The sequence below is a fragment of the Salvia miltiorrhiza genome, chromosome 2 (assembly GCF_028751815.1).
Source record: "Salvia miltiorrhiza cultivar Shanhuang (shh) chromosome 2, IMPLAD_Smil_shh, whole genome shotgun sequence".
NCBI lineage: Eukaryota > Viridiplantae > Streptophyta > Magnoliopsida > Lamiales > Lamiaceae > Salvia > Salvia miltiorrhiza.
In genome coordinates, this window is record NC_080388.1 from 71,604,206 (window position 1) to 71,627,738 (window position 23,533).

Here is a 23,533-nt window from a genome sequence, read left to right on the forward strand (position 1 = left end):
TAAAGTATAAAAGTGATAAAGTAAAGGAGAGAAGGTAATAAAAATGATAAAATAGGAAAAAGAATGCAATAATTATTATCTTATTTGGAAATGCGTCAAGATTCGTGGGACGATCCAAAATGGAATACGTGTCAAGATTTGTGGATGAGGGAGTAATAATTATTCTATATTTATGTGTGTTAGCTTCATTGATAAATATGATTCTAACAAAATTCGTTCAATTTTATGTGCAGCTTCCGGTAGATGTAAATTCCCATTGGTCAATCTCAACGGTTAATCGGAAGACGTGCTTGCATTAATTGAATGATGGGCTACAAAATAATTATGAAGACGATATTGTAACAGCATGTGATGTGATAGGAATTGTAACGAAATTAAAACATCTTTTTTTTTTTGAGACAAAAAATTAAAACATCTTACTTATTTAAATATTATTAAGTCATTTTTCAGATTTTAACTATCTATCTTTCTTTTTAGATATTAAAAAGAAATTTTGATTAGTCCTTTAATCCTTTTAGCATGATCAATATTATGAAATTGAACAGACTTGGTGTGGTATTAAAATATTAAAGTTGGCCTCCGAATCATCATCATTGATGGCATCCAATATAGATTCATACAAAAGTTCAAATATAAGTTGCGTCATACTTGATACTTTGATACTTTTATTAATTTACTAGCAGAAAGAACGTACATTGTACATGTAATTAATGTTATTTTATTTGATAATCTATTATTTTAAAAAAATTATTAATTCATTACTTTTATTAAATAATTTATTGAATGAATATATTTATCTATAAGCCATATCAATAGCTATAGATATATATTACATAGATTAAATGTAATATCTAATGAATTAATATATTCTTATAAATACATAATATGTAAAATAATCTTAAAATAAAATATGTAATAAAGGTAAAATAGGCAATCCACGAGTTGTGCATTAGTATCGTGGATTCTCGGTTCTCTTATATAATTCCAAAGTGGCTAGTATTGTGGATTCTCCATTCTCTTATATAATTCCTTCATGTTTGACTATGCATTCATATTAATGTATATTTGTGATAATGTGAGCAACAATAGATACAACGATTAATAATTCGAATTGAAATTTATAAATTATGCAATAATTAATGTTCTGATTGAACTTTATATACTACAGGAGAGAAGAAGATTCCTCCCAGAACCTGTCCCTACGTGACTTCTAGTTTTGGCCCTATGCACAGGACTTTGTCGAGTTGAATATGCGATGTTTGTTGGCTTGCAATAATTTTAGTATTATTTTTCCAATACAATAAACAATATTTATATATGCAATTAACGGAAACCATATGAAACAAAAGAATTTTACTTTCTTCATCAGACAGCACCGAAACTGTGATGGATTACATATGCTAGCATGAAGAAAGATATATAGAATTTATTAAAATTGCAAACAATTCATTCATTGATATGACAAATCCCAACAGCTGATTCTATAACATCAGTACATCACCATTTCTTGCAGCTGTTAACAATATGACTCACTCAAACATGTATGTTACATACTACTACACCACATTCCTCCAAATTAAATATTCTAGCATCTTGGTAAGCAAGGAGATGCTCAAACCACACTACTAAAAAGAAAAACCAAAAAACGAATGAGGCATGAAGCATGAAGCACGCACCACTTGAGGTGAAATTAGCAGCAAAAGTAGTAGTAGTATTATTCAATACCTCAAAAACCATATGAAGGATTTCAGTTCTGGGGCTTCTCCCACTTGAGGGGCTTAACGACCTCCCACGTGAAGTCGGGGTCGTCTCTTCCGAAGTGGCCGTACGCTGCTGTCTTCAAGAACCGCCCGTTGTTGCCCCTCTTCAAGTCCAAGTTGATGGAGATCATTCCGGGCCTGAAATCGAACTTCTCCTTCACCATCTCCAAGATCTCCTTGTCGGGGATCTTTCCGGTGCCATAAGAGTCGACAAAGACAGATAGCGGCTCAGGCACACCAATCGCGTACGAGACTTGCACAATGCACCTCCGTGCAAGTCCATTCGCGACAATGCTCTTGGCGGCCTGCCTAACAATGTAGGCACCACTTCTGTCGACCTTGGTTGGGTCCTTCCCGGAGAAGGCACCACCACCGTGGGCGCCCCAACCACCGTAGGTGTCAATGATGATCTTACGCCCTGTGAGACCGGCATCACCATGGGGTCCACCAATGACAAAGCGGCCTGAGGGGTTCAGGTGGAAGATTGTCTTCTCGTCCAAGTACTTCTCGGGGATGATGGGCTTGATGACGTGCTCCTTGAGATCCCTCGCGATCTCATCATTGGTGACGGTCTCATCGTGCTGGGTGGAGATGAGAACAGTGTGGACCCTGATTGGAACCATGGCGCCATTCTCATTGTAGTACTCGACCGTGACTTGGGTCTTCCCATCAGGTCTCAACCAGGGACAAGTACCATCCTTACGAACCTCGGTGAGACGAGCACCTAATTTAGTGGCAAGCACATGGCTGAGGGGCATCAACTCAGGGGTCTCATCGGTGGCATAACCGAACATGTGACCCTGGTCGCCAGCACCAATCTCCTCAGGGCGCTTGGTCAGGTGGCCGTGGACACCCTGGGCGATATCCGGGCTCTGTTGCTCAATGTTGACAAGAACCTTGCATTTGTCAGCGTCAAGACCAACATCATCAGAAGTGAATCCGATCTTACGGCAGGTGTCACGCACGATCTTCTCATAGTCTATGTTGGCCTTGGTTGTGATCTCACCAAAGACCATCACCATGTTGGTCTTGGTACAAGTCTCGCATGCAACTTTGCTGTCAGGATCTTGCTCGAGGCAGGCATCAAGAACCGCATCAGAAATCTGATCGCAGAGCTTGTCGGGGTGTCCCTCGTTCACACTCTCGGAGGTAAACAAGAAGGTCTCCATTTCCTTAACCTGCAAATATAAATCGCATCATAAACCACGTATCCAAATCAACCAACAGAGTTAGCTCATATGCCACTAAAACTTGAACCATGAATTCAGTCTGTCTTAGGATTCTCATCAATACACAACTCCTACTTTGTATAGTAAAAGAAGATACTACTATGCCTCAAGGCCAAAGGCGATAAGCACCGACAAAGATGTAACACATGCTTCATCATGGAATAAAGATATTGCTTTAGAATCTACATAACGAATCCACCACCTATTAAAAATCAAATGGAGCCTAACTGAAGCCAGTGAAGGACCACTTAAGGAGTCACGAAGAAACCTCCTCTTTACTCGGAGATCGAGAAAATCTCAAAGGAGAATCATATCTTACTCAATAAAGACAGGGCATATATTGCCATACACCATGTGAAAAGGCAATTCTAGCGTAAGCTTCAGCTAAACAGAAAACACAGCTAATTTATTGATATAAATAATCCAGATCCAGAAAACAAGAAAGAAAACTAAAATATGCTGCAAAAATTTATGTGAATTGAACATGATTATGCTGCGAAATTCACCTCAAAACAGCCAGATCTCTCGTAACCTTAAAACAAATTAAACTCGAGACGCATCAAAACCTCAATTTCATCATGAATCCCAAATTTTAAATAAGAAAGACATACCAATCTACTCAAATCACACGAATACACACATGACACAACAAAACACGATGAACTTACATAGATCGTTATCTCTAAACAGCTTCACTAAAAATAAATGCATGATTCATGAAAAATTTCAAGCCAAAATAGCTACATCCTACTAACATGAACACCAAAATCATTAGTTCCCGTAATTGACCCAAAGCAATATCAGGAACCAGAAAAAAAAAATTCCAAACCAAGCAAAATAGCAGCAAATGAAAAGAAATCCATGAAGCAGAACCTCGACTTGCTTGAGATTGTGTACCTTAAGAGATGAACCCAACTCAAACTGCAGACGAGAAAGGTTTGGGTTTCTCAAGGAACGCCAAATGTTTGCGAGTATTGGCGAATGAATTTGGGGGTTATTTATAGATAGGATGTCGAAAATCTAGTTTGAAAATTGATTCTTGGTGACACAGACGGGGTTGGTCGTGTAGATTGGCGGATTTTTTTTAACCGTTGATGGATCTTGGCAGTTAGTGTGCACGGTGGAGATTGACTGTAGTCGTTGAGGGAGAGTGACACATTTTATCTGCTGGAAATTTCCTTCTTCAGACTTAATAATAATAATAATAATAATAATAATAATAATAATAATAAAAAAATCATCATAATATTTTAGAATGATCAGCCATAACTCATCTCTTTTTTGCATGTACTGAGTTGTTCGGAGTATTTAAATAAGTGGGTATTATAATTGCTAATGTTTAAACTCTAAATGAAAAGGGAATTGAGCTCTGTTTATTTATTTTTTGAATTGTTTGGATATAAATTAATGACAAGGAACAATCACCCACTAATAAATGCTAATATAGTATGAAAAGAAAGGGATGATGAAATTTTTGTTTTTTCTTATTGTAAATATATTTTTTTCAAGAGTTGAAGTTGGTGGGAATAGGATCTCCATTTGGTTTCACCAACTCCAAACGTGGACCAGTATTTAGAAATTATAGAATTGCTTGCCTGGTTGGTGTGACCATTTACTTTTTTCAAATATGTTTGTGTGTGTAAATTTAAAAAGAGAAGTGTTAATTTATGTATAGCTTTTTTATTTTAAGTAATTTTTCTTTAATTTTGAAATATACATATACGTGACAAATTTTGAAGTCAAGATAAATACAAATGAGTTTTGTCAATTGTAAAAGATGGGATTTAATTTCCTTCGTTTTAATTTTGAATTAAGTATATACTAGTATTATCTTATCAATTAATTTATTTCTCCACATCCTGTTGGCTGGCCACATGTCGTTGTTTCTTTCACTTCGTCTTTTCTTTCTCACTACTTCGCCAAATCTTCGTTTACGTTGGTAATTCGATTTTTTGAATTTTATTATTTAAAATAATTCAATATTCTACTTAATTCGACTATGGGCAAATCACAAATTAGGTTATAAGATAAATCCTTTAATACGAAATGGAAATATTCAAATATTTTGACTACATCTTTGTGACTGCTGACTTCTTAGGACGGCTCAGGGTAACAAAATAATATTAGGCCTAAGTACATTTATAAATTAGAGTAATAATAATATAGTTTGGCTACATCTTACCAATATAAAATCTTAATTCCCTAACATCAATCATTAATTAAATCATAGCTATATTAATACATTTTAAATTTAAATAATAAATAACAATATCCTGCATTGAAGCGGGAAAATCCTTGTCTAAACAGCGAGGTATAAAATTGTGTGCAACAAACTACTAATAGTACACAAATTATAGATTCTCTTATTTCTTTCCAAAATTATGAATTTGATTAATTATAAAATATTCAATATAAATATTTGATTTAAAAATTTTAAAAATTTCTTTCTCGTCTCTCATCTTTTTTGAATAAATCTATTTTCCAATTCTTTTTTATTATTTTTGTATTTTTTTTTTACTTTTTATTTTTACTTTTCATAATATCAAATTTTATGCTTGTGAAATCTTCTTTATTTATTTTTTATTTTTTTCAATATTCAATTTAAATATATTCAATTAAAATTAATTTTTTATTATATTTATAAGTATGATAATTGAATTAGTATTAATTTTATATAAATATCAAAATTTAAAAATATTTTATTGTGCATTGCACGGGGTGCAAATGCTAGTTTTATTATAATTACTAGTAATTTATTTTATACTAGTACTTGCTTTCAAAATTAAAAATAAAAAATTATTAAAATTTATATTTTTAGTTCTACTAAAGAAAAACTGAATGGCCCAAAACTTAATAGTATGAAGTAAACCTTTTACATTAAATTTAAAATAATTATCTATTTGATATTTTTTCTAATCTAGCTATTCAAATATATAAGGAATTGAAATCATTAAAGAAGAAATATCAATTAAGTTAAGAAAATAGATATTGTCAATCTCATTCCCTTCTTCATTTTGTGAACCTTTTATGATTCATACCAATCACAATATAAAGTTATATGGATAGTTTGTTATGTATAATTTGATTGCAGAAACTCAAACACTCTCATGCTTTGAATTATAGCTAGCTTTCAACATTAATATTAAAATTTTAATAATTAAATGCACCTTCCTCTTCTTTTTGCATTGATCTAAGCTGGATCAGTGTGTACCAAAATAGTTTCCTTAGTTCTTAATTTATCTATACTTTAACGGACTTACTTTAATAGATAAAAATAATAAAATTTATCTTTTCAAGCTTCTTAATTATTTTTACTATCATTTAATCTAATTTTGCTTACTATATCATTGAAAATGTGTTGAAGAAATCATACTTTTAAAGATAAAATTACTCAATAATGTATGTAATCAATCATACAAAGTAAACGTCCGTCTAATCAACATATGCAGAGTACAAAAGAGGCATATGACATGTGATGGTGTATGGATGTATGTATTCAAATCTAGAGACAACCATAACCATATAGTTTGCTTGGCCACATCCAAATAATATAAATTGCTAAAGTGTCGGCAACGCCCAAGACATCTAATCTATTTTATAGCAAATCATGATATGGGCGGAATGTGTGCATATAATACATGGGATATATATAAGGATTGTGGTAAAAAATACATAAATTTAGAAAAAAATAAATGATAATTTTTACTTAAACTTTCAATTAAATTTAAAAAATACATGAATTTATATTTTTTGTTGCATTAATTTTCACCTGAGTTTGACTTTCGGTGAATATTAGCCGGAAGTTCACATGATCTTGGTCTAACTTATGATGAAGATGAGTATTTAGAAGCTCAGATGTCTAAGAATGCAAAATTTAATACTATATTAATTTGACTTAATTTTGACTATCAATTAAGTTTAAATTTGAAACTCAAATTTTGGTGAAAGTTGCAACAAAAATATAAATTAATGTATTTTTTTTTTGCTTAATTGAAAGTTCATGTGAAAATTTTCAATTTTTTTCAAAGTTCTTTTTTTGGGGCTGTAATGGGATCCTATTTCCTTTTGTTTTTGTTGTCCATCATTAATTTCACTTTTTAACAAAGATTTACTATAATAAAAATAATATTAATATATATAATTAACTAAAATTGAAGAAAAATGATTAGAAACTAAAAAAAAAAGTAAAAAGTAAATCACGGAGTGACCAACAAAAGTGGAATGAAGGAGATTCCATGTGAAGGGCATGCAACATCTCTCGTAGTATTGGTAGTAACTAAAAATCAATATGGATTCGGATTTTCATTCTAAAATTTCTAATGTTTTGGTTTGGATTTAAATTTTCAAATACAAATTCGAGTCTGTTCAGTTAAGAAAAAATATAAATGAAAATTTAATGCTGACCTTTAGTGCTGGAACCCACATAATTTGACATTACAAGCAAAAAATACATTAAAACTGCAACAAAAAAAAAATAAATAAATCAATATTGACATGCATGGAGGTCTACAATTATAATCATGCTTTACAAAATGCATGGCCATACAAAACGCCTTGCCGACACTAATCATACTGAATGGATTTGGCCTAATAAATTTACATGTGCTCCATTCATCATTTGTTCGGATTGAGACACAATGAACAAGACAGAGTTTAATGAAGATGAGTTTTTATATGTTTTGATATAAATACATAAATATTGGGGAACAATCGAATAGAAGTCATTTGATTCTGTTAACTATAAATTAATTTAGTTCCTAGATTTTAATTGATGGATGATCAAGATTGATTTAAATCAAACTGAATTACGTTTGCAAATTAATTAATGCCTTTTCTATAATTATGGTTTTTTATGTACTATAAAATAGACATAGTATACCTTCTATACCATTATGCTTTTTTTATGCTTAAAATTAGGACAAAATAAGGTTTGTTTTTACCAAATTCCCATCCCGGCCCATATGTGTATGCGATGAGTTTTTATGCGAAATAATGTATATATCTTTGTGTATTTATATGATCAATACGTACGTATTTATATATAGAGTGTTCAATAATTACTTTATTTTGATAATCATAAATTATGCAAAATTAATCGCGAAAATTAACTTTTAGTTAATAGAGTAATTAAAAAATTTCAGGAACGACTCTCACTATGTATAAATGTGTGTGCATGTGCATGATTTAATTATTTATAGCGAACAGCTATTTTTAAATAAACATTAGGACTAATTTCAAAAAAATAGAATAAACATTAAGACTATTAATTAAAATGACAGTAAAAAATTCGTAATGTCGCGGTTTGGTAGCTTCCAATTGATAGATTAGATGAAAAATACATACTTCTGTAATAATTTTATAGGGAATTAAAAGAGGCTATCGTAATCACCGACGGTCTAGCTAACTTTTAGTGCCTCCGACAAAAATGCAATTAAACATGTTAGCTTCTTAATGAATTTGTGATACTGATCGATCGCGACTCACTAAATCTACTGTTTTATACTATGTGTTCTAACTACAAAGCACATAAATTACAAAATAAATATCGAAAAAAAATCAAAGGAGCTCGAAAGATCAAATCCGCCAATGTTCAATTTAAAATTAAGTAGATAATAATTTTATAAATAAAGATAATTCATTGATACAATATTTAAAATCAATTGTAATTTAAAAATACATGATCAATAAAACCTATAAACCAAATTAAATTCATTTAATAATTTTTTTTAGTTAATCATTCCTTTTATTGTGTCTATATATATATATAGGATTTGGTTATACTAAGAAAGGACTTTTAAGTAAGTATAGAGAATGAATCTCAACCCTTGATTATTACTCCAAATCTAGCGGATGGCATTTTTTGAAAATTTTAATTTATGGTCAATTAATCTGCATTTTGACCAAATTAATTGCAAATTTTTTTTTTTTGAATAAGGGCATAAATGAAATTGACTCCATACGGATCTTTCATCTTCTACATCATATCCCAAGATTCACGCTGCAATTAAACACAAACCTATCGTATTGCTTCGTCTTCTTGGTTTTTTTTTTAATCCTGCTTTCTCAATCATTTTTATTTACATTTTCACTGCACATGGTAGACTTTGGCTACTTGTTCGATCGGCGGCTGGAGGTTTTTCGATTGGAATCGAGTTCGTCGGCTGCTTGTTCGGACAATGGCGATTTGGGCGACGTTACAAACGGCGATGGTTGGAATAAAATTGAGGGCGGCGGTTGTTGTTCAATCAATTTTTGGGCTCCTCTTCTTCAAACAGCATGGATGTTCAGTCATTAATTGTATATATTCAGTCACTTGATTGTGGTTGTTCAGTTTATTTTGTTTGCACATATATTTACATTTGATGTGTGGTTGTTCAGTAAGTGCCGAATAAATATTCAATCATCGAATTGCACATATTCATTAACTTAATGTGTGGTTGTTCACTAAGTATCATTCAGTCATCGAATTGCACGTATTCAGTAACTTGATTGTGAATAAAAATATAAATGGTATAAAAGAATTGCAAAAAAAAAAATCGAATGTAGATCGTTGGAGATAAGATAAATCAATTGAAAGCAAAATGATCACCATAATCCCACGAATTTCATTAGGGATTTAATTAAAAAGGGGACATACCATAAATAATGGGATTTCATCCGCTGACTATTACTATGATTTTACAACATTGACCTTTAGTTAATATATTAATTAGGGTAAATATCACTTTTTGACCCATCGTTTGAACGTTTTCTCAAATATATCCCACCCTAAGTATATTTACAAAACAATACCCATCGTTTCATTTTTTTTTCTTATTTGTGGCCCACAAAAATTTTCCGGCGATCGGTTTCTGACGTGTTCCGGCCAAGTGCTATGTAACTATTACACATCATCATTAAAAAAAAAGAAAAAGAAAAAGGAAATACACATAAGAAGTTAAAAAGCGTGTCTGGCTTCTCAATCTCTTAGAACATATGCAGAGAGAGGTGCAATGATGTACTCCAATATCTTGAAAATGGTTCGATTCCCTTTTACGCCCTAGGAACTCAATCTCTTATTCAACTCCATTATCAGTTTACATAGCAAATATAACAAAATGGCAGATTCACCAGTAATCCAAAAAATCAAACACGGAAAAACATAATTTCACCAATATTATGCTCAAGAAACCAATTTTACAAATACTCTGCTCAAGAAACTAATACTATGCGCAATACATGTTTAACAAGTGCAAAGGGGTTTCGCATAAACGGCAGAACTTATTTAACAAAGTATTATACTCAAGAAACCAATTTTACATTAAGAATGAATATGCACCCTTCATATCAATCAAACAAAAAGAATTGAAGAAAACTGAATTACAGAATTAATTTCATAGATATTTCAATCAAACATTGACTGAACGCTTTACTCACTTGTCTATGCCGGCGGAAAGTGACGGCAAGGGATTCAAGCACTTGTATATGGCGGGGAGTGACGACCAAAATTTGGTCTACAATCGGAGACTGCCAGAGCCGATTCTTTATCAAGTGGGGCGAGGGAGATGGCGGCGGGGGAATTAAACCCGGAGGAGATCGCAGCGAAGGGGAAAATCGACGGAGAAGTGCCTCTGTTGTGTTGATCGGAGGTAGGGTTGAAGATGATGGAAGATTTCGCATGAAGAATTTTGAAAAATATTGAAGATGAACCGTTAGTATCTTTTTGCTTAAGGAAACGGGTTGAATTGTTATTTTAGAGAAGCCAGTAGCGTTTCTTATGTGTATTTTTTTTTTTTTTTTAATGCTGATGTGTAATGTTACATGGCACTTGGCCGGAACACGTCAGAAATCAGTTGTCGAAAAATTTTTGCGGGCCACAAATAAGAAGAAAATGAAACGCTGGGTATTGTTTTGTAAATATGCTTAGGGTGAGATATATTTGAGAATACGCCCAAATGATGGGCCAAAAAGTGATATTACCCTATTAATTATATGAAATTCAATGCATGAGATTCATTCTCCATTCCTACAATATATATTGTTTTCTTAGTTGATCTTCTCTCTCTCTCTCTATATATAGTTGGGTAGTGAGAATAATTATTTTTTTAAGAAATGGGAATAACGAATAAGCTAATATATATGTACGATTAAGCTGAATGTAATGTACAAATAATCATAATTCATTTAATGTGGTGAAATGTTTGTCCATCCGAGATTCAAATCCAAATTTGAATGACTATTCGTGCATTACAAACAATTTATTCGAAAATTTATATTAACTTATTCGTTATTACTCCCTCCGTCCCACGTATCTTGACACGTTTGGTTTCGGCACGGGAATTAAGAGTTGTAGATTAGTGTTTTAAGTGTGTAGTTAAAGTATAAAAATGATAAAGTAGGTGAGAAAATATAATAAAAGTGATAAAGTAAAAGACAAAAGATAATAAAAGTAATAAAGTAGGAGAGAGAATGTAATAGTATTACCTTATTTAGAAATGTGTCAAGATTCGTGGGACGGCCCAAAAAGGAATACGTGTCAAGATTCGTGGGACGGAAGAAATATCATTTTATACAATTAATTTAAATAAATATCAATTACTCTCTCTGTCCGCCAAGAGTATGTCACAATTGTCATTTTGGGCGTCCTCAAAAAGTATGTCACTTTCCTTTTTAAGTTATGGTCTCACATATTTTCCTTATCATTTATCCTTACAAACACCCATTATTTACAAAAAAAACCCACCTCATATTCAATTCCAAGCACTCATTTTAAACAATGGTGGAACTGGAACCCTTTTTCCACTACATAAAAATCACCAACTATTTTATTAAATCTTGTGTCCAGCCAAAGTGACATACTCTTGGCGGACGGAGGGAGTATATATAATTTGAATATTTCACGTTCTAAATTCATTCTCATTTATAAATATATTTAGTTATTTTGACTTGATACTTTCTCTCTATATGCTCTATTCATTTGTAAAAAATACTCCTTCCGTCTAGGGGTGTGCAGTGGGTCGGACCCGGACCGACCCGTCGGGTTTGCTGACCCAAAAATTTAAGAAAAATGGATCGACCCGGACCGAAACTTTTGTGCGGGCCGATCCGGGACCGGGCCGATCTGGGACCGGGCCGAACTCGAGCAACAGGTCCGGTTCGGGTCAGACCCGCTAATAACCTACTTTTTTTTTCTTATTTTTTTCCTTGTTTTTGCACCTATTTTTCAGATCTAAAACATAAAAAATACGATACCAAAACACATATCATAGTCTCAAATATTCGCAATCCACAATCACAAAAAACAAAACATAAATCACAATCAATCTATTACATAATATGAATTAAATATTAAATATATAAATTAAATATTAAATTTATATGAGTACCAAGTCGGTTTCGGGTTCGGCGGGTTCGACCGGGTTTAGACCCTGACCGACCCGGACAAAATTCGGTCCTTAAAATTAGACCCAACCCTGACCGAACACCTATAATGGGCCGGTTCGGTGGCCGGTTCGGTTCGGACCGAACCTGTCGGTCCGGGCGGGTTCAGCGGGTCCGGGTTGTGTTTGCACACCCCTACCTCCGTCCCACTATAAGTGAGACTATTTCTATTTTGGATGACCTACCATAAGTGGGATTCTTTCCTTTTTGCGTAGAAATTTTACCCTTTAAACACCTTTTCATTTTTTCACATACACACAAAATACACTTTTCTTAATTTTCGTATTCAAAAAAAGGATATCATTTTTAGTGGGACGGAGGGAGTAGTCTCTTTTGTTGTTTTCGGATGTTCATAAAAATTAATCCCTTGTTATTTTTGAAAATTTTCTACTATATGCATTGTGGCCCCCTTTCTGTTCTCACAATATAATTGATTTTCATTATTAATACTATTTTTTAAATGGAATATTTTCTTCATATATTCACAATATATTTAATTATTTTTCTTAAAATTTATATCATATCATGATTCGCGACTGTGGGGTTTGGGTTTTCGTCACCCTGGGGGTTATTGGAGTCCACGTTGATTGCATCTCATCTACTCTATAATCTATGTTATTAAAAAAATTGCATATTATTTAAGTGCATTTATTAAAAAAATTGCATATTATTTAAGTGCATTTACAAAAGTGATTAGAATTTGGCTTAGCCTACCTGAAATCCAATTACCCTTAATTAATTGGCTATAATTAATTATATCTGTCCATTTGCTTACTAACAAACACGTGGCATTATTTCCACTTTGGCTTCTCATTTTCAAACCACTTCCCAAGTGCATGGAGTCTGCCTTTCACAATTAAGCATTTATTTCTTTCATATTCATTACCAACCCAACCTTTTTTTACTTTAAATAATTCGAGTGAATATTATTTTCGTATAAAGGCATGCACAAGTTATAAATTGTGAAAATTTTACAACTTGCTCATCTTTTCTTTCTTAAAAAAAAAAAGAAAAAATTGCTGCTGCATTTGTTCTATTTGATGGAATATTGTCCAAAAATTGTTCGCAACATCAATTTAATTTGTTGATATGCATCTGACACTAACTTTCATAAATAATAGAAAACATTTCTCAAATGAAACGAGTCATGCTCAAGTCAAAGATTTATGTTCTTTTCCCTCTCCTTCTCTTACAAATAGATTTGGACAAAACTTGGGATATATTAATCTTTACAGAAAATTAAACAAATTATAAGTATATTTTATAAAATTAATAAAATTTTATTAATATTATTTACTTATGCATTTAAACCTGCATGGTGATTGTTTTTTTTTTTTTTTTTTTGAGATGTGGGCATCAACAGCAGGATACCACGCATTAATTAGTTAAAGCCCAAAATATTATCTAATAAGCCCAATATGTATCGTTATTTTGATCCAAGAGTTTGAGCCCATGAAAATATTTCACCGTGCAGTTGGAAACAAAAGAAACAGCAATTTGTTGTTCCTGTCAATCCTGTCATCAATTTCCATTAATTTTGATATTGAAATCAAAACCAAAACTTATAATGAAATGTCAGCATAAACAGGGACGGATTCAGAATGTTTTGACTGTGGGGGCATAAATATATTATAAGAGTGTATTTATTTTGGTTTAAAAATTTGCATTGAAAATTAGTAGATAAGAAAAGATAAAAAAATATTATCTTTTTAAAAAAAAAAATTTATCATATATTTACTAGAAATGAAAAGATGAGAAAATATTGAAAAATATTTTCATATCACCACACAAATATAATATTATCCAACATTTGAGAAATAATGAGTGAAAATAAGCTTGTCCGAAAAAAAAATTCACCCTGTCCGGAGAATTTTTCTAATCAAAGCAAAATATTGCTCATTTAAGTGCTACTGGGTTTCGAACACAAGACCTGTCAATTGAAAAACAGCACCTAAACCAAATGAGCTAGGAGCTCAATTGGTATATATATATATATATATATATATATATATATATATATATATATATATACATATATACTAATAAAATATTTAAAATTTGTGGGGGCACGTGCCCCAGAGTGGGGTACGTGCGTATGTCTCTGAGCATAAATAGTGGGTAATTCGCCCTAATTCTCAACTCCCAAAAAACAAAAACAAGTAAGAAATCAAATAAACAATTACATCAAGAGCATTGAAGGTAGAAATTAATATTTTTATGTATGCATCGGATAGCATTTAGGGGGATGAAATTGAGATGAAGGAGAGGTGTCTGTTAGAATAACACGAAATAAACATGTGATGATTGTTCTCGTAGTGTATTTAAAAAAAAAAGAGAGACAATCAATAATGATTCTTCATTTCGTAGCTTACTTCGCAAAATGTATGAAATTATGTAAGTAGGGGAGTGGTTATTTTACAAACAATGAAACAATATTTATCACATAGAATATATAAGTCCATTATGAATTCGATATGAAAAATAATTAATAAAAAAAATTCCAAAATTTGCCACCTGCTAGGTTGAAAATAATTCATATTTTTGACCACTTATCACAAAATAGAATATGAGTTTTTGAAGTATTTATGTTTAAATGGAAATTAATAGCCAATTATTTATTTCAAATAAGTCCCCCATCTTATTTAAATCAATAAATCTATGCAGCCACATTGTGGCCACCCACACACTAATATAATAAGGATAATTTTGATTTATTTAATTTATTTTTTTAAATAAAAATAGGATCTAGTTATTTTATTATATTCTCTACATTGTACTTATTTTTTTAAATTTTTTTTGCATTTTTTATTTTTAATTTATTTTTTAATAAAAATAAAAAAGTTACCAAAAAATTGCAAAAAAAATACTATAATATAGAGAATATGATAAAATAACTAAATCTTATTTTTATTTTAAAAAATAAGCTAAATAAATTAAATTATTTTCTACTTAAGTAAATTGTGGATAGCCACAATGTGGCTGTTTAGCATTACTCTATTTAAATAGTACAAAGTTGAAGATGGAATTCAAGCATTCAAATATTGTTATTGCACTGACAAAAAAATGAAGTTCAGTTGCTGATATCGATGTTTCTCCTAGCTCCAATCAATACTTCCTCCTATATATCCTTTTTGTTTGTCATCCTAAGCTTAAGCACACTTTTTAATAAAAAAATATTATACGCCCAACATAACCTCATTAAATACCACTTATTTTAGTGGAGTATATTAATTAACCCAACATGGATAACCAAAAAAAAAACTAAACACTCTTGATCTTCTTATAGTATATCAAATCATAGCAAAATACTCGAAAATATTTTCTTTGGCATGTGACTTATGAGTTCTCTTTTGGAAATAGGAAAAGTCAAATTGTTTGTGATTAATGCAAGAGTATTAAATAAGGTTAATATTGATACAAATTCTCAAAACGTCAATTATAAAACAAATAATTTAGAATGGTGAAACGACAAAGAAAACGGATAGGAGGAAGTAAATCGTAATTAAGTTCAAGTCTTTTAAATGATTCTAAGGATAGTATATATGTGTGTGAGCGTGTCAAATAAATAAATAAAAGAAGCTTATAACTATATAATTAGAACGATAGATAAAACTCAACTCCGACCAAATTTAAAAAGACGTACATAGAGTGACTCCAACCCCAACACATAGAAACCTTACTACGGGGAGAAACCCTAATACACGGAAAGGAAAAAAAAAAAACCAATAAACCCCAGATATATAGGCGAATCATAGACCATGATCCATATCATGGGGCCGGGGAGCCACCCCCGTTTGGTACAAACGGGATAGTGGGCTGGACCGGGGTGCACTGGACCCCGGGAAATGAGCAAAACGAGGGTGAGCCAAACGCAAAACCGCCCGGGCCGGGAAAAGACCCACTCGAACCCGAGTTAGGAAACGGTCCGCCAAAACTTCCAAAGGTCTGAGGCTGATCAACTTGCTTGAGAGTTCTTGCTCCATTCACATCCATTGCGAGTGCACCAAGTAACAAGGTGAGGCCGAGGAGCACCTTACCAAAACCTACCTCCATCTCTTCAAATCTCTTCACTCTTTTTGTGTGTGTTTTTGGCCTGAAGGTATATACCCTTATTTATATTTGAGAGGAATATATGTTGTTGTGTTGGATGGTGATGTGTTGATGACAATGAAGAAACAAATGGAAGGGTAGGTGCATGTGCGATTTAATGCAACTACTGCTAATTTATGATCACTCAATGTTTTCTTGATTTATTAAACTTGCTGCTACACTTTTGCGTATCATTTATTTGATCTCGTACCTATTTCAGTAGTGTTGAAGGTGTAGGGTGACTTATGTTATCCCAGTAATTGAGAGTACCACAACGGACACGTTTTCATTATTACTTCATTCCTCTGTCCACGATAAGTATGGTGTGAATGTGAGACCGCGAATTGATATTTTTAAGCCTTAATTTACAGAACAATTACTTGAAATTTGATAAAATTGTTCATCAATTTAGAAAGGAAAAAAAAAAAAACTTCATGGGTCTCACCCAACGGAGGAGATCAGGAGATGTATTATTAAAGATGCTCCCATGATCAGGATAAATGAAATGCATGTGCCATCGGAAGAGAGCACCAGTCATGAATTGAATAATTGAAAGAAGAAGAGAAAAAAAGACCTAATCCACTTCCAAAAACGAATTTTGTATTCTTAATTCATAATCTTATCCACCATGGGAGAAAATAGAGCGTTTCTCACTTTCCATATGCTCCAACAAGGCAACAAACACATTGCCAAATAATTAATATTTAAAATCTTCTTGAAGTATTACTACTGAATCCCAAGTCATCCATAACACTTTCTCCATATTTCGTAAGAGATTTTACAGGAACATATAAGATGATCATCAATATCTTCCAAGAGATAATAACACAAAATACAAAAATTTTTCATGTTCATAAAAAACAATCCTCCTTTTTACCAAATTATCCTTATAGGAGCTGGTTTCATCTCTTCACTCTTTGCATTTATAGATCTCTTACCTAACTGATTCTTCAAAATTCTGCAACTTATACCCGTTATTGTACTGTGCCGTACAAGAAATTGAAACTCATCTACACATTAATGTGTCAGGTACGTAGCCAGACATTGAAAAAAAAAATTGTGTGTCCAATGAATCAAGGCTATTTGAACAAAATTTGTCCGGATAAAAAAAAAAAGTTAAATACTTTAAAAATTTAATTTATTTAAAAAATTTAGTTCAAATTTATAAAGAATTTAGTTAGTTTTATGTTTTTCACAATAAAAAGTTTAGTTCAAATTTTAAAAAATTGTTAAAAATTTACAATGTGGAGAAAATAATAAAACTAACTAACTTCTTTTTTTTTTTTGAACCAAAAAATTTAAATAAGTTTATTTTTAAAAGTAGCTAGTTACCATATTTTGTCCAAATAGCATTATTATTTGGTTTATTAGGTGACATACATGTGTTGTTGCACACATTTTTTTTTCTTTAGAGTGCTAAAGGATATATATAAAAAAAACTTCATTCTCTATAAATCAGCGGTATTTTGCATTCTTATCTTTTATTATTATTATTATTATTATTATTATTATTATTATTTACGCGTAATTATAATTGTAAGAAGTACGAGTACAAACATTGATTATATTAATCCAACTAAAAGATTGATTATTTAAATCTATATATTTATTTCAATTTAAACACATAAAACACAACAAGAAAACATTTTTTTACCGAGGTATTGCCAATGGAAACTATTCACTCGGTAATTACCGAGCAATTAACGAGAGTTTTTCGAGATATAATATAGTTTGAAGTATACCGACAATTTACCGAGGGAATACCGAGTAAAAACTTTACCGAGAGATTATTTTACTCGGTAACTGCTAGTTTTAATTTTATTCATATTAAAATTAATTATAAATTAATAATTTTTTATTGCCGAGTTACTTATTTTCTCGGTAAATGGTTTACAAATGTACCGAGTAAGCAAAATATCTCGGTAAATTACAACTAAAAGTACCGTTGCCACTTTTTCCTTGTAATATTTCCCCTTCCCGCCCTACTATCTCTCTCTAATTGAACAAATTCCGCAATTCTGTAAGCTTCGGCCGCCGCTGCCCGCTGCGCACCGCACCGCCGCTGCCCGCTGCGCACCGCACCGTCGCTGCCCGCTGCGCACCGCACCGCCGCCGCCCGCTGCGCACCGCGCCACCGCCGTTGCTCTGTTTCGAAATCGCGGATGGAGTTTTATTGAGGTTAGTTTTTTCTTTCTCATAGTTGCCATTGTCGCTAGTTTCAACCATACGAAACCAAAATTCTGCAGACAAGGAAGTGATGATGGTATCGATGTATGTGTGTTTCATATTTCAAATCGCGGATGCAGAATTTGTTCGATTTCTATCTTATTTCTTAAATTTTTTGGAGCTCAGTCCTAGTTTGGGGTTTAGTTTTTTATTTAAGTTTGGAGCTCCATTTTTTGGAGCTCAATCCTAGTTGATTTAAGTTTCCGATGCAGAATTTAGTTTTTGATTTAAGAGTCCACATAATATAGTTTTTTCGATTACTGCAATGCTCTTGTGCTTTTTCTTAAGTGGTTATTTCTCAATACTATATGCTATGTGTATGATTGTGTTGTGACCATTTTGTTGGTCATTTTTGTTTTAATCAGCGTTCTTGTGCTCTGATTTTGGATATGTGCACTTGTTTGAATTATGCTTTCTACACCTTGAAATTATTCTCCATAAATTTATTTATGTTTCCATGAAATTAAATTGCTCTAGTTGATAGAAATTCCCCACATCCCTGAAATTGCTAGGAACTATCTCTGGTATTTCTGGTTCTTTTTCTCCAGCATGACTATTTTACAGTGTTAGACATATGACGTCATGTCTTTTCCTTTCCTTTTTTCCAAATATATTAGCTCAAGCGTGATCAACTCATCTGTCATGTATGTCTCAGTGTTTATTGTACGATTAATATCTCTTATGCCCTACATCCTCTTCTATCAGCTGGACGTAATAGCTTTCAGACGTGATGGACGGCAATTGCCAGTATATAGCGAGGTTCAGAAATGGGACTTCTCCCATGTTGTCTTTGCTATTAATGTAACTCTCACCTCAACATATGCACATATTTAGCAAAAATGATGATAGTATCTTCTATTGCAGTTAGTATCAGAGCTGTATAAAGAACAGGGGAGTGGTGTTTATGTAATTGCTGCAACAAATCGGTATGTGATGCTTCACGGTTTCATCATCTGCTACCTTTGCCCTTATGTTGACATCTCTTATCTTACTGACTTATTGGCAGATTGTTGTATATATAAAATATGGTAATGCATACAATAATCAAATAAATACAAATTGGTATGATTTTCATAGGATTGTGCAGCAGCTTCTAACTTTTATGTAGATGAAAATATCATGAAGTTGTTATATGAAGGCTTGACAATAAGCTATAGATAATGTATATTGGTATATTGGTGACAAGAAGTCATACTAAAACTATGCAAAATATAGGGCTTTGCAGATTTTTAATTGGTGCTTGACTTGATCATCTAGGGCTTTCTTTCTCTTCACTCTCTATACGAACAGGTAAATTGATGCTTAAACTCTTTGTTTTTAGCTTATAATCTGTGATTCTTTTTTACTATTTTGTCTGAATTTGGACAGTTTTTTTCTGTTTCAACTCAAAGATAATCCCTCCTGCTTTATGATTCCTTTAAAGAATGCATAGCATCATTAGTTATTGATAAGATATTGATAAGGTAGCAATTGGCTGTTTTCATGTTCTTAAAAGCTAGTTTGACCATCCCAACACCTATATTCATGAATGTACGTATCTTAAATTAGATTGAATTGTTTATGATAAAACTAAGCCCAAGAAGATTATAATTTTCTCATCTAATAAATTAATTTGTCAGTTTTGCTAACTTGTATTCTTCCCCTGCAAGTTATTCACACATTTGTGGCTGTGTGATTTAACACTATGATTCTAAATGCTTGGCTGCTAAGCCCTGTTACTACTGTTATCCGTACACTAATTTTGTATTTTGCCTCTTTGATATTCCCTCATATATTTAATTTATGTCTTTTGTAGTATATCACTCCGTGCTTGACTCGTGAGAAGTATAGGAAGAAGTCAAGCACAAGAAAAGAGATTGAAAGATTCTGAGCAGAAGGTTAGTTTTCTTTTATTTAGAAATCAAATGGCAGCCATGATCATATTTAAAAACGTTAGATGAGCATGTATCTAGGTAGTAGATGGAGATTAGGTTTGGGGATGGCTGTGTTCCATCCCATTTGTTGCTGTGGTGATGGCTTGGAGCCGCGTATGTGTTTTTGTGTAAAATAAAAATAATCTTTAACTTTGAGATATAGATAAAAATACTAATTTAATTTTCTTTAGGCATTTGGTGAAATGAGTGAAAATCGTCAGTGGATGTATAGGCGGTTTCTTTCCAATGGTGATTTCAATCCAGAATTTCTATCGGGACTGATGAGTTGGACTTTTATGGGCGCTTGTTAGAAGTTTGTGTGTTAGAGTATCCTGGCCTACCAATAAAGACAACGGTGTTATTCAAATGTGAGTGGTTTGATCCATTACCTTCTGGGACATCGGTTCATAAGGCATTCAAATTAGTTTCTATAAACCACAAGCTTAGGTACAAGAAGTTTGAACCATTTGTCTTAGCAAATCAAGCTGTCCAGGTGTACTATTGTTCATATCCTAGTCTAAAGAAAGATAAGACAGATTGGTGGGAAGTATGTAAAGTTAAGGCTAGATCTATTGTAGAAGTTCCATATCAAACATCTACATCAACATTAGATCCACCTTTTCAAGAGGAAGAAATGGTTATGACTATGATGGTTAGTGAAACACCAATAGATGATGACAACACATTAGTTCATCCAGAAGGTGGGATGATAGACATTGATGAGATTGAGGAAGAAACTGATGAAGACATAGTCTTTTCTGATGATGATGATGATGGTGGTGATGAGATTGTCAAATTCGTGCCCCATCACCTGCAAGAAATTAATGACACATGTCGTAAGAACTCCATATTGCTTAAGCATAATTTTCTGTTGCTTTTTTACATACCTTAAGGCCAGCCATTTTCGTCCCATACTCTTTGTACAACTCTAAGCACAGCCTAGAGACCTCACTTTCTTCAATATGCATGTGATGCAGCATATACTCTGAAGTTAAGGTGAAACATGAATAGGTATCATAATCTATCCAAAATCACATAGATCATACAAGCTGTTAGTAGAGCATGGGATAAGAATATGCAAGTATCTTCTATATTCTTGCGACAAGACATGTTGATCCCCAAACTCAAAGGGTATAGAGCTGTTAGTAGAGCATGGGATAGGTATATGCCTTGATGAAATCCATGCATGAAAACTAGTGGAACAAACTTTGAACTAAGCTTGATTTTTGAGAAGAGGCTCTTTGTTTATTGCACAATGGATTATGATTGATTTAGATTTTTGTTTAATAGTCTTTGAAGGAGGGAATTCCTGTCAAGAAGTGCGTGTATGATTCCTTCAAGACATTGCACTTGAATAAAGATGGAACGTATACCTACAAGAAGGCTGAAAAAGTTGATGTAAGTTTTTTTATATTTAAAATCAATATTTATGAGTTGTAATATACCTTTAATTAATTTTTCAATATATGACTTTTAATTTTTACTAACTAGGCGAGAGTGAAGGCGATTGCTGAGGAGCAAGGAGAAAGTGCTGATATGAATCAGATATATCTGGATGAGGTGATGGGAGGCCGCCTCGATAAGAAGCAGAGGATGTTCGGCACCGGTACCCTTGCACGGAGTCTCGTGGGCGGTACATCACAGACTTTCCATTCACAGCAGGTTGATGCTCGAATTGAAGAGCTGCAGCAGCAGCTTCAGGAGGAGCGTGAGCATAGACAGCAGGAGCTTCAGGCGGAGCGCGAGCACAGACAGCAGGAGCTTCAGGCGGAGCGCGAGCAGAGAGCCCGATTGGAGGAGTCACTTCGGTTAACTAATGAGATGCTCCAGCAGTTCTTGAGGTCCCAGCAGTCGAGGAGTAGTGGCTCAGGAGGATCTTAGCTATATCATGTAGTATATTTAGTACATTTTGATGCATTATTATGATATTTCGCTTGGATTTAGTTTATTTAGTACTTTTTATGTTATTATGATACTTACATAAATATATTGTTGGATATTGAACAATTTCGAATGAATTTTAAATTATGTTTAGATTATATTGTGATTGAATTTATTAATAAACAGGTCGTCGTAAATAGGTACGTAAAAAATATAAATGAAAAAAGCATAAAAAATAAAACTTTACCGAGGGATTACCGAGGGAAATTCCGTCTGTAATTTGAAAAATATGTCCGTAAATCACCGAGAATAACCCATTTCTCGGTAAAAATTAGGCATTTACCGAGGGATTACCGAGGGAAATTCCCTCTGTAATTTGAAAAATATGTCCGTAAATCACCGAGATAAACCCATTTCTCGGTAAAATTAGGGCTTTTACCGAGGGATTACCGAGGGAATTTGCACTCGGTAAATATTTTGACGTAAGCCGACACGACACCCGACGAAAATATACCGAGAACAGATATCTCGGTGAATTACTCGGTAAATTTACCGAGTGAATTTTTACTCGGTAAAATTTTTACCGACATTGAAAATAACGGCGGGTCGTTTTTATCGGCGATCTCTCGGTAAATAAATTACCGAGGGAAAATGAAGCAATTACCGAGGGAATATTCCCTCGGTAAAAAAATGATTTTTTGTAGTGAAACACCCAAAATTTGTTCTTATCTTAATTAGGTGACATGGCAAAAGATGCCACATCATATGTTTAGTGATTTTATTACATTACATCATATGACACAAACATCAAATTTTTCCACGATGATAATAATTACGAACGACCGCAAGTGTGATGAGAAAAGCTGTGTTTTGGGATTAATTTTGGAGGTGTGTTTCGATGAAGTTGCGTGTGCACAGTGCGTCCAACTTGGATCGGACCCTAACCATGAATATTATTCAATTCAATCTAAAATTCTATTTTAATTCAATTTATTTAGGAGGTATTTACTTTGAG

General features: G+C 32.8%; 2 protein-coding genes and 1 long non-coding RNA gene across 10 annotated transcripts in view; 1 reads left to right on the forward strand and 2 right to left on the reverse strand.

Annotated features, from left to right (window-relative positions):
- The window catches only part of LOC131008955 (uncharacterized), a 984,029-nt gene that overhangs the window by 238,619 nt on the left and 721,877 nt on the right, over window positions 1-23,533 (reverse strand). The window lies entirely within an intron of this gene.
- Window positions 1,426-4,191, reverse strand: LOC131008969 (S-adenosylmethionine synthase 2). Of its 2 annotated transcripts, none has more exons than XM_057936127.1 (2): window positions 3,887-4,191; window positions 1,426-2,938 (listed from the first exon to the last, which is right to left on the reverse strand). In XM_057936127.1, exon 2 carries the CDS (start codon window positions 2,927-2,929, stop codon window positions 1,748-1,750), a length of 1,182 nt encoding a protein of 393 aa, XP_057792110.1. In that variant the 5' UTR covers window positions 2,930-2,938; window positions 3,887-4,191; the 3' UTR covers window positions 1,426-1,747. The 2 variants fall into 2 exon arrangements, with proteins under 2 accessions (XP_057792110.1, XP_057792111.1); XM_057936128.1 differs by having other exon boundaries at window positions 3,863-3,954.
- Window positions 18,566-22,671, forward strand: LOC131009056 (uncharacterized). Of its 6 annotated transcripts, XR_009096378.1 has the most exons (7): window positions 18,591-18,676; window positions 19,430-19,483; window positions 19,589-19,650; window positions 19,940-20,014; window positions 20,520-20,601; window positions 21,928-22,035; window positions 22,129-22,671. It is a non-coding gene; the product is annotated as an uncharacterized LOC131009056 (long non-coding RNA). The 6 variants fall into 6 exon arrangements; XR_009096377.1 differs by having other exon boundaries at window positions 18,566-18,676; window positions 19,430-19,650; XR_009096380.1 differs by lacking the exon at window positions 19,430-19,483 and having other exon boundaries at window positions 18,594-18,676.

Excerpts from the sequence above, each read along its gene's own strand:
- LOC131008969 (XM_057936127.1), bottom strand. The coding sequence starts at position 2,929 with ATGGAGACCTTCTTGTTTACCTCCGAGAGTGTGAACGAGGGACACCCC.